Source organism: Emydura macquarii, unplaced genomic scaffold (assembly GCF_026122565.2).
Source record: "Emydura macquarii macquarii isolate MOO-44397 ecotype Brisbane River unplaced genomic scaffold, CSIRO-AGI_Emac_v2 contig_2116, whole genome shotgun sequence".
NCBI classification, from domain to species: domain Eukaryota; kingdom Metazoa; phylum Chordata; order Testudines; family Chelidae; genus Emydura; species Emydura macquarii.
The window spans coordinates 312968-329080 of record NW_027132253.1 but is presented as its reverse complement, the minus strand read 5'-3'; the positions used below and the strand labels follow the sequence as shown (position 1 = coordinate 329080).

The 16113-nt window shown below is 58.5% G+C and overlaps 1 protein-coding gene and 1 long non-coding RNA gene across 2 annotated transcripts; both read left to right on the top strand.

Annotated features, from left to right (window-relative positions):
* The first annotated feature begins 231 nt into the window (after positions 1 to 231).
* On the top strand, positions 232 to 5054 carry LOC137160062 (sialoadhesin-like). Its single transcript, XM_067558514.1, has 4 exons — positions 232 to 598; positions 1228 to 1491; positions 1750 to 2031; positions 4744 to 5054. The coding sequence occupies exons 1-4, from the start codon at positions 232 to 234 to the stop codon at positions 5052 to 5054; spliced, it is 1224 nt and encodes a 407-aa protein (XP_067414615.1).
* An 89-nt stretch (positions 5055 to 5143) lies between these two features.
* On the top strand, positions 5144 to 7134 carry LOC137160056 (uncharacterized). The gene is made up of 3 exons (XR_010921777.1): positions 5144 to 5262; positions 6289 to 6332; positions 6578 to 7134. It is a non-coding gene; the product is annotated as an uncharacterized lncRNA (long non-coding RNA).
* The last annotated feature ends 8979 nt before the right edge of the window (positions 7135 to 16113 follow it).

Genomic DNA, 16113 nt, shown 5'->3' with positions numbered 1-16113 from the left:
AGGGGGGGAGGAATCTCCAAATCTCCAATATCCCCTTCCCCAGTTCCCGTGGGAGTCGGCAGGGCTCATTGTCACCCACATGCCGGGGTGGGGGGGGGAAGGAGCTCAGACAGCCCCACAACACAACATCACCGACTCTGTGTCAAAGCTCCTGATTGCGAGACCGAGCCCAGCCTGTGGGCGGGTCTCCAGCTTGCTGGGGCCGGGCACTGTCCTGATCCCCAACGATTCATGTCCCCCACAGGCGCCTACGCCCAGATGTGGAATGTGACATTTGCTGCAGGGCCTCTTGCTGGATGGGTCGGGTCCTGCGTGACCATCCGCTGCTCCTTCAGCTACCCTGCAGGGGAGACTGTCACAGCCGTGAGATGGAGACTGGACGGGGATCAAACCGTGTATCACTCGGACAATGATCGCATGAACTCTGCCTTTAAGGGGCGCGCCCAGTACCTGGGGGACCTGCAGAACAACTGCTCCCTGCGGCTGGCCCGGCTGCGCCCCAGCGACCAGGGCACCTACCGCTTCCGGTTTGAGACAGTGAACAATGTCAAGGCAGATGACTGGACGAGTAAAACAGGACAGCAGCTCAGAGTCTCTGGTAACCAGCTTCCTTCCAGCACCTCCTGTTACACGCACACGCACACACAGACACACACACACAAGCCCCATTTTTGCCCTGCTCTGCAGTCCCAGACCTCGGCGCTGCCTCTCTCACACGCTGCTGGGGCACTGGGAGCGTGTTGTCTAGTGGTCACAGCTGGGATCCAGGACTCCTGGGTCCTCTCCCCGGCTCTGGGAGGCAGTGGGGGGCAGTGGTGAGAGCAGGGGGGACCTGTGGCTCAGATCCCCAGGCTGTGCTGGCAGAGCCGTGTCTCTGTCTAACCCGTGGCCTGTGCTGAAGAGCTGCTGAGACGGACCCTGCAGCCAGCGAGAGGCAGCAGGTGTGAGGGGAATCGGAGGGGGGGGTGCTGGGGCCCGATGTGTGGGGCCCCCCATAGCGGCTATGCCCCTCTGGGCAGTCCCAGCGCTCCCCGTGTCTCTAGCTGACGTTTGCCCCTCCCCCAGTGCCCCCGACCCCTCATTGCCCCGGCAGCCGAGCGCCCGGCTGGGCCACGCCTGCCACCCTGGGGCTGCTCCCCTCCCTGCAGCCAGGCCGTGGACTCTGGAATCGGGGCCAACCCAGGGCCCCGCAGGGTTCAACGGCTCCCGACCCCCCTCTCCTCACAGCCTCTCCGTGCCAGCCCCGCCTGGGGAGCCGAATGGACCCGGGACCCTCCCTCACCTGCTCCGTGCCAGACGCCTGCCCCCATCACCCCTCCTGGTACGACGCAGACGGCGCGCGGCGGAGCCCAGGGCAAACCCCGGCTGGGGAGAAGGCGACCGAGCTGCCGATATCCCCGTCCCGGCTGCCCCCCGGCGTGGCGCTGAGATGCCAGGTGGACGGATACTGGGATGGGTGCGGCTCCGACCAGCCCCAGCCCCCGGGGCCAGGTGAGCCCTGCTTCCAGACATGGCCTGGGCGCAGCGGGGGGCTGGGAGTCAGGACGCCTGAGTTCTAGCTCCGGCTGTGGGAGGGGAGTGGGGTCTAGTGGTTACAGCACAGGATGGGGGGTTCGGAGCCAGGACGCCTGGGTTCTATTCCCTCAAAATCTGTCCTGTGGCTCTAGCTAATGTCCTGGCCCCGGGCGGTTGGAGGGGGAGGGACCTGCCCCTTCGCTCAGGGCCCCGCTGACAAACTCTCGCCCTCAGTCGCCCTGAACGTGCCCAGCGTGGAGGTTTTGTGGCCGGGAGGGAAGGCGGCGATAAAGGCAGGCGATGGGTTTACGCTGCGCTGCCAGGCTGGTGCCCTGGGGCCCCGGGCTGGGTACGTCTGGTCCCGCGGGGACGTGTGGCTGCCAGGAGCCGCGCAGGATTTCCGCATTGACAAGACAGACGTCTCTGACGGAGGGAGCTACTCGTGCGGTGTCTGGGTGTCCGGCCCCGGCTGGGCGTATCTGAGCCTCTCTGCGAGGGAATCGGTCGAAGTTCAGGGTAAGCAGCGAGGGCTGGCGAGAGCCTCCCCCTCCCAGCCGCCCCCCAGCTCCCCACACGGCCTCCTGGAGCAGCCCCATGTCCCCCGCCTTGTCCCCACCCACCTCCTCTCCCGGCCTCCTATTCCACCCCGGCCTCCTAATCACCATGTTTTGTCAACCCCAGCGCGGCCGGCTGTGGGCTGCCCCCCCCTTCACTGCCCCCCCACCTCCATCGTTCCCCTGGCTGGGTCCATCAGTGACAAATTCAGTTTCTGCCCCGCACACAAGCTTCCCATGGGTCCCACCCACCCTCTGGGCCAGGCCCTTCCCTCCCACCTGCCCTGTGCCCCCACCCCTGGGCAATGCACCGTTTCCCCATCCCCTGCCTTGGATCCCCAGCCCCCTCTGGGCCAAGCCTTCCCTGCCCCCCGCCTTGTGCCCCAGGTTCTTTTGGGGGATCCCCTGCCCCTTATCCCCATGTCTCCCTGCCTGTTCTGGCTCTGTGGACCCCCATGAGCCAGGCCATGGCCCTCTCCCTGCCCTAGATCGCTAGCCCATTCTGGATCAGGTCCCACCGACTCTGTTTCACTCTGTTCCCACCCCATATGTCTGCTTCGCTCCCCTCCCCCCCGGCGGCCATGCCCCTACAGGCGTCCACATTACAGCCTCGCCTGGCAGCAGCCCGTGGGAAGGGGAATCGGTGACGCTCACGTGCGATCCCACCAGCAGCCTCTCCACCCCCAGCTCCTAGGCCTGGGGCGGCCAGAGGCGGGAGGGATTCCCGTGGGAATGGTGCTGGGAAGCGTCGCGGCAAAGAATGCTGCAGAATATCTCTGCCAGGCCGCCAACGGGGTCGGGCTGTCCCCATCCCCCCATCACCATCATTGTCTGGGGTCACTGCCAGTGACGTGAAAAGAGACCTACGGGGGGGCGGGAGGGGAGAAAGGCAGGGCTGGGGTTGTGCCTTTTGCCGTAAGACCAGGGCGGAAGGGTCATTGTGGGGAGCGCGGTGGATAAAGACTCACCATGAGCGCCCAGTCCGGTCCTGGGTGCAGGAACAGGGGAATCTGGAATAGGAGCAGAGAGGTTATTTTCCCTCTGGGTTATTTTCGCTGCTGGGGTCCTGTGTCCAGGTCTGGGGCCCACAATTGGAGAAGGCGGCTGATCAGCTGGGGAGGGGAGAGAAAAGAGCCAGGAGAATGAGACAATGATTGAAACCTGCCTTTGACTGAGCGACTCCAGAGCTCCGTCTGCTTAGCTTCACCGAGGGAAGGGGACGGGGTGAGTTGATCCCCATCTGTAAGGCCCTACGCAGAGAGCAGGGATTTGGAAATGGGCCCGTCAGCCTAGCTCAGGGTTTTCACCCTTTTTTCATTTGTGAACGCCTAAAAAATTGCGAATGGCGGTGCAGCCCCCATGGAAATCTTAGACCCGGTCTGCGGCCCCCAGAGCTCCACAGACGACGGGTTGAGAACAAAGGCCCTAGAGGAACCTCCTCCCTTGGGGCAGCCCCCGTGTGTCCCACTCTGCCTTCAGGGCCAGCCCCGTGGCCTCAGCACCTCTGAGATGGAGCCACTGGTCTCCAGCCCCCTTGCTTCACCCTGGGAGCTGTGCCCGGCGAATCCAGCTCAGACAGCTCCTTGCACGCACTCCCGGGAGCCGGACACTCCAGCCACGCCCGGCAGGGATGCCCGGCAGCCTTTGCCAAGCAGCGTGGTGTTTGTTAACCCCGCCTCGAAACCCCTTAGCTCAGCGCAGAGATGCAAAGGCGAAGATGTCAGACACCCCGGCCGAGGCAAGACAATGCACCCACTGCGCTGCAATTCATCCCATTTCAGGCTCTCTCGGTCCCTCCCTCTGCCCCAGGAGAGGGCAGCCAGCCTCTCCCAGAAGCCAGCCCCTTATCCCTGCCAGTCCTGCCTGCATTCTTTGTTCTGGGCCTGCTCTCCGCTCAGCTTCTTCCGGGGCCATCGATTAACACTGAGCAATGATCTGGCACCGGGGCTTCCCACTGGTCTCTGTTCTTCGGCCTCCGCTGGGCAGCAACGCAAACTTAATCACTTAATCACTTCGTCACCGACAGAGAAACGGGGGAGTCTCGAGTGGGCGTAGAGAGGCCAGCTGAGCTCTGGATTTGGCACTGGTGCGAGCGCTGCTGGAATCCGGGGTCCAGTTCTGGGGTTCCCGATTCCAGATGGGTGCTGATCAATGGGAGCGTGATCAGAGAAGAGCCGCGACCGTGATTAAAGGGTTGGAAAACCTGCCGTAGCGTGGGCCACTCCAGGAGCTCCGTCGATTTAGAGACGGTGAAGCAGTGACTCAATGATCCCTTCTATAGGTCCCTACACAGGGAGCAAATCTTTGATCACGGTCTCCTCGATCTTTGAACTGAAACCTTTTGGCTTTCACTGGTTTGCCGAAAAGGGCCCGTTTCCCGCAGAGCCCCTCCCTCCAGTTCCAACGGCCTTTGCCTTTTCAACAACCATCATCAGGTGAGGGACCCCTCAAGCAGGCAGGGTTCAAGTATGCGTGTCTATTAACCACACGCAGCATGCCAGGCTGAGCTACATGCACGCCCGGCTGCTCCAGCTGCCTTCTAAAGCATACAACACGGTGAGCGCCCCAGAGGGCTCACCACCTATTTAAAGCAACACCGCACCGCAGGCTGGCGCTTGGCACAAACCCAGTTTTTCTCACCCTTTTCACAGCTCCGTTCTCCCTCTGTTTCCAGATGCCCTGAAAGGCGTGAATCTCATGGCTACACCCGGAACTGTCCTGCTCGAAGGGGACCCGGTGAAGTTAAGGTGCCGTTTCAGCCGCAGCGTCCCCGCCGCCGTCACCTACACCTGGTACAAGGATAACAGCAGCCTGGGGCTGTCCCAGCCGGAGCTGGCGCTTCAAAGCGTGACACCCACAGACGCTGGGGAATATCGCTGCGAGGTTCACAACCAGGCTGGGCTCGGCCGTTCGCCCCCCGTGGTTATCACTGTCCGAGGTAGGTCCGGAAGGTCCCTGGTGTCCCAGGGCAGCTGGTACGGCTAAGGTTCAGGCTGGCAAAGCCCTGGGCCGCGGCTGTCAGTGCCCGACGCCCGTGACGTCAGCCTCCGTCTTCCCTCAGGCTACAGCAGGTGCCAATATCTGAGCCCCGGCCTTGTGGCCGGCGTCTCGGTGGCCAGCCTGGTCCTCATTGTCCTTGTTAACGTGGGGGCTTGTTACCTGCTCAGGAGACGCTGGCGGCAGGCTGCGCAGGGTAAGAGGCGCACTGCTTCAATGGGAATGGGATGTGGCTGGTGCTGGGGACTAGTGAATTGGGGGGGAGGGCAGGGCCGGTGGGAGACCCTTGGGGGGATTCAGGGACAGGGGGGCTGGTGTTTGGGGGGGCTGGTGGGAGACCCTTGGGAGTGTAACAATCTTGCGGGTTCATTAAATAACAAAGCAGTGAATGAGGAAGGAATAAAACTTTAATAAAACCAACAGGAGAGCAGCATCCCTGGCGAACTCCTGCACACCCAGCTGTGTTCCCTTCCCAATTTCCACCCCACCCCACTGCCTCCAGGGCACGTCTCCAAATTCCTATGTTCATCCCACTGTCCCTTATGAGGGAGTGTCTCTAAATGAGAAACTTCTACAAACGTATTTCTTCAGCACAGGTCCCCAAAGGGGGCGGCGGGGCCCGGCACAGGAGGAACATTTGGGGGAGGAGGGGAAGTGGCAGAGCCCGGTCTGGTTCCCACAGGGGACGGGGAGGAAGCACCACCCAACCCCGCTCTGCCCCCATCTCCTCTCTGGCCCCACCCTTGGCCAGAGCCCAGGGCAGCTTCTGGGCCAGCTCCTGGCCCCACCACGGGTCCCAACCTCAGCCCCCCGGCCCCAATAGTGGCCCCCGACCACACCCTGCTCCTGCCCCTGGCTTCCGACAGCAGCTCCGTGAGGATTGGGGGGGCATGATCGAAAACGTTTGGGGACCACTGCTCTACAGGGAGGGTTCAGAGGGGTGGGAGCTAGTGGTCGGGGGGCCCTGGTGGCAGATATTTGGTGGACACGGGTGGGTGGGCGGCTGGTGGAAGACATATGAGGAGATTTGGGAGATGGAGAAGACACGGGGGAATTGGGGGTGTTCAACCAATGGATTTAGGGGAGAGACTGTGGGTGATTTGGGGAGGTGGAGGCGGGTGGTTCAGGGGGCTCATGGGAGACACATGGGGGGATTCAAGGGTCTGGTGATTTGGGGGGACCCGGATTTATTAACAGAAACGATTCTTCTCTTTCCCACGAGGTGCTGAGCTTTCCCACAGGCCAGAGACAGAGCTGACCTATGAGGTGAGTCCAGCGTTCCACCCCCATTTCCTCCGGAGCAGGAGACCCCCCCCAACCCTGCTACCCCCTGCAGTGCAAATCCCTGCCCCCTGCTGGGTGGAATCGGACTGTCAAAGAGTGTGTCTCAGACCCTGTCCTGCTACCGGCTCAGGGGAGATTCCCCCAGCCACAGAGTGGCAGCACCGCCCCCTGGCTCTGGGGGCTGTTGAGCTGGGATCTCACTACCTCTCCCTGGTTTCGGCCTACAGAACCTCCAAAGACCGAGCCAGGATATTTACAACCAGCTGGATTATTCCCGAGCCAGTTCCCGCTGAGCTCTGCTGAAATCCCGACCGGCCGGGGCCTCCTCTGCACTGCCTGGACCTTAAACACAAAGAGGAGCCATTGGACTCAGTGGGACCTGAAGGAAAATAATTGTCTGCTTGACCATAGTTACTCCATCTTAGTTCTTTGAGTGTTCTGCTCTCTGCTGAAATCACCCCCCTTCTCTTCCTCTCCCCCATAGTGTTTAATCTTCTGCCAGGGTTAGAGAAAGGGCAAGGAGACAGCCAACTGCTTTTTAATTAGTCACACAGCCTTGAGAGATAGATCAGACAACTTTGATAGATAAGTAGAAATCTTCTGTTAACATGTTATCTGTTATGCATACCTTTAGAAATAGAAAAGTATAAACCAATAGCAATAGTAGTAATAATTTGAATATACCTATAAGCATCAAGAATTCATGCATATGTAATTTCTTTGTCTTGTTTGTATAAATATACAAAAGAGCATGCCTTCGGGGTCTCACACTGACCACTTGCTGGGAAATGTTTGACCTCTGCAGAAATAAAGCTTGGAGACTGCCCAACTACCTGCGTGGATCTCTTTTCTATTTGGTGCAGGGTAAACGAACCTCATTTGGAATCTTTTTTTTCCAACAGACCAGACCGCCAGCTGGCGTTAATCGACCGTCGCTCCACCGGAGAACTTGTTCGGGAATAAATAGCTCTGAAATGCAGAGGATTGGGGGTATTTCTTTCTCTATATTACCTCTATGAAAAACTGTGGAAATTCCTAGACAAAACTCTTGGGTTAACTTGGAGTTAAAGGTGAGACGTGAGCAGCAATTCCCAGGGGACACAGAAGAGGTGCACAAAGGAGATTTGAAATCCCAAAAAGGAGACAGGCAGGAAATTCTAGGGGCAAATTAAAGTTAGGAGAACCGGGCATTTGACAGCACAAATTCCCACCCGTAAGCAGGGTCTGGGCTGCAGCTGGGCGGCCGTGTCTATGACTTTGGCTTTTCACAGCTCCCAGAGGAAGGTGAACGCAGCTGGGGGTGTTTGCTGTTAAGGATCCCGGCAGCGCAGAGGGGACCGTGGATTGCATGGACCTCGACCAGGCGCAGTTAGGATAACCCCCAGGCTGGTATAATAGTCTCCATTGTAGTCTGGGGCTGGGAATATCCCCGGAGCACAGGATTTTCTGCTGAGGACACAGAAAGACACAGTGTGAAAGAGGCTGTGAAGAACAGCGATCACACCCCAGCTTGAGATACGTGTGCGATGTCTGCCCCTATGGACAGTAGTTGTGGTGAGTGGTTAGAGCAGGGGGCTGGGAGCCAGGACTCCTGGGTTCTTTGCCCAGCTTCGTGCAGCCCCGTTGTGCCAGGTGGTCCCTGCCCGATAGCGCTCCCCGTCTAACACAGCCCTTTGGGGTGCCCTGGGGTGAGAAACTGTGTGGCTCAGGAGAAACAATCAACTGGGGGGGGCGCACTTCATAGCCGGTGTTGGCAGAGCTCCCCTTTACCTCCCAACACAGCTCCCTGTGCGCCCCTGTCCCATTTCCTTCTATGGTCAGGAACTCCCACCAACCTCTTCTCCTATTGGAGGGTCTCTATGTGCCCCCCATTTTCCCTCCACACCAGGGTCCCCCCAATCTAACCACTAGGCCAGGCCGCCCATTCCTGCCTCCCCGATACCAGGTTCCCCTGCCAGAGGCTCAGTCTGTGCTCTGTCAATCAGTCGCACAGTGACACTGCGGTGGGATGGGTCACATGGTGCTGAGATGCAGCCACCTCTGGGGAGGAGCAGCTGCAGAACAGCCACACAGCAACACCACATGGGGACGGCTCCCTGAGTGTGGAGATGCAGCCACCTCTGGGGCAGGACAGATGGTAACAGCTGCACAGTGACTGCTCCCCAGCAGGAAAGTGCGGACACCTCTGAGTGGAGGAAGGACATAGGACCTAACACAACAGTGGGCGGAAGGGGAATTGAGAGCAAATCACAGGGGCAAAGGCTGCATCTTGGGAGCTGTAGCCTGGGATTGCGTCTTTCCCAAGGGGCAAAAACCTCAGCAGGTTCCACTGCTCTGCCGCAGGAGCAAAGCGAATGTGGCAGGATTTGAACCCGCAGCTTTGGAGACTTCAGACCTGCTGTGCAGATGCTCAGCCATCCCCTCTGAGCTTCCCCCTTTCAGCTTGAGGGTTGGATGCTTACCCTGGATGTTGATGGGAAGCGAGCAGGCCACCCCAGCCTGGTTGTGAACCTCGCAGCGATATTCCCCAGCGTCTGTGGCTGTCGCACTTTGAAGCGCCAGCTCTGGCTGGGACAGCCCCAGGCTGCTGTTATCCTTGTACCAGGTGTAGATGACGGCAGCGGGGACGCTGCGGCTGAAACGGCACCTTAACTTTACCGGGTGCCCTTCACGCAGGACAGTCCCGGGTGTAGCCATGAGATTCACGCCTTTAGGGGCATCTGGAAACAGAGAACAAAATGATCCGTAAAAGGGAGAGAGAAATTGGGGCTGCACCATATTGTATGGTCGTGTGCCACTGGGTGGAGTCGCTTTAAAAAGGCAGTGAGCCCTCTGGGGCGCTCACCGTGTTGTATGGCTTAGGAAGCAGCCGGAGCTGTCGTGTGTGCGTGTAGCTCGTCCTGGTGTGTTGTGTGTGGTTAATAAACATGCTTATTTGAATCCCAGCTGGTTGTTGAGGGTCTTCTCAGCCGAGGATTGTTGTGTGGGAGGCAAAAGACACCACAGTGGAACTAGTCGGGAAACGGGGGGCTTTTGCCTGTGGGAAAGTTTGACTTTTGGGCAAAATTCTGAAAATTTCATTGCAGAATGTCAAGTGGTGCATCATGGGAGATGTAGTTTGGTTGTCTGCTGTTGTCATTCGTTTCCGTGTACCAGGCTCCCTGCCCAGACTACATCTCCCATGATGCACCACCATCTCCCCTTGGGGGAGGAGTGTGTGATGGGACTTTTAGTTCCAGTGCCTCCTGTCTTCATTCTCTTTTATGGGCCTGGTACCCCAGCTGCACTACATCTCCCATCTCCCACCTGCTCTCCTCTCGGTGAGGGGAGAGGTGCATCATGGGAGTCCCTGGCTGCACTGCATCTTGGGACTGAGAGATGGAGTCCAGCCCTTGCCTGTTTGATGAAAGGGCTAGAGGCATCACAGCCAACCTCCCCGAGACCTCTGGCAAACACAGCAACGGTCACAGGGAAGGATGATTCACACATTCCCAGGCCAGAAAGGACTTGCTCTGTGACACAGGCCACTGGACTTCCCTGAATTCATTCCTGGTTGAACGAGATCTGATCTCTTAGCAACACATCCCATCTCACTTTAAAAATTCCCTGCCACAGAGACGAGACCACGTCCCGAGATCAGTTGTTTCAATGGCAGATTCCCCTCCCTGTCCAACATTAGCACCTTATAGCCAGGCTGAATTTGTCTAGCTTCAACGTCCATCCATTGGAGCTCTGTCGGCTGGACCACCGGGCCCGTTCTCAAATTCTCTGCATAGGATCTTACAGACAGAGATCAACAAACCCCTTCCCCTTCCCTCGGTGAAGTTAAGCAGATGAAGCCCTGGAGTCTCTCAGTCAAAGGCAGGTTTCAATCATTGTCTCATTCCCCTGGCTCTTTTCTCTCCCCTCCCCAGCTGATCAGCCGCCTTCTGCAATTGTGGGCCCCAGACCTGGACACAGGACCCCAGCAGCGGTCGCACCGGGGCCAAACCCAAAGGGAAAATAACCTCTCTGCTCCTATTCCAGATTCCCCTCTGTTGGCTTAAGAATACCCTCGTGTTATGTTCCCTCTTCTTTATGGGTAAAATCCCCTGTGTGGGAATTACTATGTGAATTAAGTAAAACGTTTCAGCTGATCGAGATTTTGAAATGGCGGAAGAACAACCAGGACTCCATCTTGGAGGTCTTCTTCCCCAGTGGTTCCTGCCCTTTCTGGGAATAAGATGGGAAAGGAAAGGTGGGAAGGAGGGTGATCTGCCTGGCAACAGGACCCTCTAAATTGTAGCGAGCCAGACAGATGGGGGCTGACCGCCATAGAGGCAGCAAGGTGTCATAACGCGCAGGAGTCACTGAGAGAAGAAGAGAAACCTCTAGGAAGAACATCACAGATAACCCCACACAAGAAGCTCAGCCTACCTACCTGCAGTGGTTCCTGAGTCCATCAGAAGCTCCTGAGGTCCTGGCTCATCATCCTGGGAGTTGTGAACAACACGACAGGAGGGTGAAGAAAGACCTTGTGTGGTTCATATTAACTTTGGGCCTGGGTGGTTTCAGTTTCAGTTGAGAAAGAATCGGGAGTTGAGCTTCGCTTTGTTAAATCCCCGAGTGACCCCTCGTTTGTTATCTGCCCCCTGGATAAATTGTACCTCGTTTTGCTTTATTCTGAGTTTTGGTATTTACCCACCTGACTGCTCCGATGATAGACGCGGAGGGGGACCGAGACGCTGACCTTTTCAGTTGCTGGTGGAAGCGTTTGGTGTCTCCCATCAAACCCCGCTTATTTTCCCCAACAATTTGGTGACCACGAAGGGACCCCTTTAGTAGTTTTGTGGGTAAGTTTCCTTTCACTCAGTGGATTTCGGAAGCCCAAAGGCTGAGAGGAAGGGAATCTTAGAGGAGCGAGATTGTGCCGGGCGAGCCGTCTCTGAGCAACCCTGTGTGCTGCTACGTGGTGTAGCTGTGAGTGCTCACTGCCGGGGAGACTGGACCCCGTCACTGCCGTGCGCAGCCGGAGGGTGGTGGGCTGTGAATCAGGGATACTGACCTGATTGGAAACAGAGATGTTATTCTCCCTGTGTTGCCGTGAGGGAGCATGCTGGGAGTCCTATTGGGCCTACTGCTCAGCTAGCGGCTGAAAAACCCCAGACAGCCGGTGTAGGAAGGCGCTGTGGCCTCCTCTGGGGCCAGAGCCTGAGGGAGGACCCCAGCAACCTGAATGGATCAAACCAGGCCCAGCAGCTAAATCTGCCCGGCAACCAAGGAACCGGGCCACGATAGGACCACCCGGCCAGCCCAATCAGCGGCAGCGGGGCGGAGCCCCCACAGGAAGGGGCGGTATAAAAGGCTGGCCCCAGGGCTCAGTCTGGGAGAGATCGCTGCTGGAGACAGATGTGCTGCCCTGCTGGCAGAGGTCTAGGCCGGAACAGAGCCACCGACCAACCCCGGCACCTCCCGGGCCTGGAGACTGGGTAGGGCCCTCACGGAGCTGGACCAGGCAACCCGGCCAGAGCGACTGGCCCGAGGTACCCGGACCCCAGGTCTGGACCAAGCCACTGGAGCCCCGGGACGGGGCGGAGACCCTGGAGCAACCCGGCTGGAGGATACCCCCCGAGGCTGGACAGGACCTGGAGGAGCTGCCGGAAGCCGAGCCACTCCCCGCGCCCAATGACCTAGAGGAACTGCCCCTCGAGGAGGTGCTCCCCGCATTGCCGCCCATGGACGAGTAGGGACTGACGGGCCTAGCCTGGACCGAGTACCCACGATACCAAGGAGACAGGTACTGGGCCAGCGGGGAGGAAGTAGCCCAGGGGCAGCCAAAGCCTGTGGCTGAATCTGAGGCCTGGTCGGTTGTTGTGGCGGGAGCCCCGCCGACATGGTGGCAACCGCTTTTGCCACTGCTAGGGCCCTGGGCTGGGACGCAGTGGAGATGGGTGGGCCTGTGTCCCCCTCCCTTCCCCTTCCCTAGCCACCCCGTCTGAGGGCCGGGGCACTAAACTGTTTGTTCGCCCTGCCTGAGGGCTAGAGCGATAGACTGCTGGCTCGCCGAAAGCGAACAGTTTCCCCTTGGTTTGGAAGGCGCTGTGGCCTCCTCCGGGGCCAGAGCCCGAGGGAGGACCCCAGCACCCGGGCCAGTGAGGACAGCCCGGTGACAGCCGGGCTTGTGCCCAGCAGGGGTCCCAGCCCAGAGCGCTGGGACGAGGCCTTGCCTGCCAGAAAGCCCCATTCGCCTGGCTGAGCCCGGGGGGGTCTCTGACCTAAGCGTGTCAGAGCGGAGGCCAGGAGCGCCTGTGAGGGAGACAGGCGTTAGCCACCTCCTGTGTGCACAGTACAACCGCCTGGCCAGATCCTGCAAGTGGATCTGTGTTCAGCTGCCCCAGCGGTCGAGCAGGTGCCGGGAGTAGGTCCTGTCACGTTACAGAGCAGTGTGTTCCTTCGTCTTTGCTGAGCTCAGCCGCCAGGAGGGACGCGGGCAGAGCGGGGGTTGTTCCGCTGGGTACAGCTTTCGAGGAGAAGGAATGGACTCTGCCCGAAGATACGGAACCTCTGATTGGGAGCAGAAAAGAAAGAAAAACAGTTTGTGTTTCTGGCTTGATTCCTTGGGGGGGAAAAGAAAAGCCCTTGGGTGGAGGATTTCTTTGTGAGAGGTTCTGCATACACAGACCTTTGTGTTCGGTTGGAGGAATTTATAGTGGGGAAACCTAAACCCACTAAGAAGCTGCCAAGAGAGCCCTGTGCTACGGGTGGGAAAAAGCAGCTAGAGAGCTGCAAGCTCACGTCGGGGAGCAAAAGGGGCAAATGACTCAGCTCCAGGGAGAAGTCTCCCCGAAGGACTCCCAAATTGCTAAATTAGAAAGCAGACGGGAGTGACTGGAAGCCCAAGTGCTTCGCCCCACTGGTAGGTTCAGCAGCGTGGGAGGCCAGGTGCGAGAGCTGAGCGAGACGCTGACCCAAAAGGAAAGGGATACTCGCAAACTCACCGCGAAGCTGGAAGAATCCAGAGCCGCAGTGAGGAGTCTTATGTAGAACTTAGAGAAACACGCTGGGGCCATGGGGACCAGAGCACATGTTAGAGACAGGCCAGGGAGCTGGGGGTGAGTTTTTAACTGACAGGAGCTGACAGGAGTGCTCGCTGCCAGGAGGAGCAGGCAAAGCAAACATGTCCTAGCGGCTCTTGCTCCAGCGCAGAGAGCGACTCCTGCGAGTCGAGTGGGAGCGAGCTGAATTCTCGGAGACGGGGTGTACGGGCATCACCCTCTGCCCCTCCCGAGCAGGGGAGAGGAAAGCTCTCCTCAGGTGGGGATGGTGTGGGCGCCAATAGCCTGCCAATGGCTGCCGTGACCACCGCCGTTGTGCAGTGTGCTGGCCAGGGAAGGCCTACGGAGACCCGGCTCGAGTACAGGTCTTGTACACCAGACGAGGCGTGAGCTCTGGGAAAGACACTGTGGCCTTTAACCCGCGACAGCGTGATTGATTCGGTTGGCTGTGTCCCCAATCTACATAGCGGTGATTCGGTGTCACTGCCCTGGGAGTGCATGTCGGCGGAGGAGTTTTACGTGCTGCCCCCGCAGTGCAAACGGGGGCTGCAACCGACAATTCAGAAGAACTACAGAACATTTACAAGTTCCACGTCCCGGGAGCCGGTGCCATCGGGAGGTTCTGTTCCGTCCGGCAGCAGGCTCAGGAGAGGCCAGGAAAGTCCAGCCTGAGGAAGAAAGTGTTATTCAGGCTGGCGGGGGCCATGTGGCTGGACGCACCTGAATTTCGGGAAGCGCTCGGACAAGGTCTGTTGCCTGCCCTAAGGGTAACTTTGGGGCCCGTCAACCCAGCAATTATGCCATTGGGCATGATGGGAGAAAGGATTAGGGTGGCATAGGACCTTCATAGGGAGGCTCTCCCAGGATCAAGGAAAACTCCCTTCACGTATCCCACTGAACGTCAGCTCTAGACGGGGTTGGAATATTCAGGGTTGAGGCTCTACAAAGCACTGGAGCCGTGACTGATCTCCTGAAGAGAGTGGTTCTTTCTCAAGGAATCGATACAGAGCCTCATGCAATAGCAGCCTCTCACCGAGTGGCGGCAGTAAAGGCACGCTGGAGTGTGGACCTGCCTGAGCGGGAGCCAGATGTTATGCAAGTGGCTAAACTGTTTCCCAGAGCATTGGCCAAGAAGAAGCTGCACTGCGGAAGGACCGTGGTTGCAGTCAGGATAGAAGGATTGGACCCAAAACCTCTGCGACAGTTCAGATATCCGCCCCAGGCAGGGGAGAGCCTGCAACCGACCGTAAGATCCCTGGTAGAGCAAGGAGTGCTAGTCAAAACGCTAAGTCTGTGCAATTCCCCTATATGGCCAGTCAGAAAAGCGGCTGGCATGACCTGGCACTTGATGGTAGATTATAGGGAATTGAACAGGGTATCACTGAGGTTAGCACCGGTCGTAGCAAAGTCCCAAGATGTGATCTGAACAGTTTTAACAGGAGCTAAATGGTTCACGGTGCTTGATTTGTCAACTGTGTTTTTCAGTATCCCTGGCAACAAAGAAGATCAATACAAGTTGGCATCCACCTTGGAGGATCAACAGGTGACTTTTGCCCATTTGCCACAGGGATATCACAATGCACCCGCCCTGTGTCACCAGGAGGTGGCCAGGATGTCGAAGGGAATTAGAAGCAAGCAATATGTCAACTTGTATGCGGACGACTTCCTGATATCCACTGACATGCAAGATAAGAACTTAGAGGTCCTTCCGGAGGTGCTGACACGTATTCAAGAAGATGGATATCTGGTAAATCCATCAATGGCCCAGACGGCCAAGCCAGTCGTCCCATCCCGAGGGGGATGCGGTATGCCTCGACGTGGAGGGCAGACGCCCTGACAAGCACCGAGTGGCTTGGCAAACTGCCAGCTCCCCAAGACTCAAGCACTGTCCGCTCGTTCTTAGGTTTAACAGGTTCTCAAGAGACTTTGTAGAAAATTTTGCTCTGCAGGCAATGCCCCTTTATCAGTTATTAAAGAAAGAGGGAGGTCGGGAGCCATTGAACCCTGCGGGGCCCTGGGGTTGGCACCGATCCCAGAGTCCATGGCCTGGCTGCGGGGAGGGGAGCAGCCCCCAGGCTGGTGGACGCTGCCCAGTCGGGCGCTCGGCTGCTGGGCAACGAGAGCTCGGGGACACTGGGGGAGGGGCAAATATTAGCTAGAGATACGGGGAGCGCTGGGACTGCCCAGAGTGGTGCAGCCGCTATAGGGGGCCCCACACATTGGGCCCCTAGTCCCCTCCCCTCCGATTCCCCTCTGGCCTCCTACCTCACGATGCTGCAGGGTCTGTCTCAGCAGCTCTTCAGCACAGGCCACGGGTTAGACAGAGACACGGCTCTGCCAGCACAGCCTGGGGATCTGAGCCACAGGTCCCCCCTGCTCTCACCCCCAGAGCCGGGGAGAGGACCCAGGAGTCCTGGATCCCAGCTGTGACCACTAGACAACACGCTCCCAGTGCCCCAGCAGCATGTGAGAAAGGCAGCACCGAGGTCTGGGACTGCAGAGCAGGGCAGAAATGGGGTGTGTGTGTGCGTGTGTGTGTGTCTGTGTGTGGTTCTCTAAGCTTAAAGTGCCCGTGCATTGAACTGGAGGTGCTGGAAGGAAGCTGGTTACCGGGGACTCTGACTGCTGTCCTGGTTCACTCCTCCAGCCGTTTCCCTCGCCATCTCTCCCTGTCTCAGACCGGAAGCGGTAGGTGCCCTGGCAGCCGCAGGGAGCAGCTGTGCCGCAGG

Coding starts and splice junctions, on each gene's coding strand:
- LOC137160062 (XM_067558514.1), top strand. CDS start 232: ATGTCCCCCACAGGCGCCTACGCCCAGATGTGGAATGTGACATTTGCT. Junction 599..1,227: donor ACAGCAGCTCAGAGTCTCTG/GTAACCAGCTTC, acceptor CTCTCCTCACAG/CCTCTCCGTGCCAGCCCCGC. Junction 1,492..1,749: donor GCCCCAGCCCCCGGGGCCAG/GTGAGCCCTGCT, acceptor TCTCGCCCTCAG/TCGCCCTGAACGTGCCCAGC.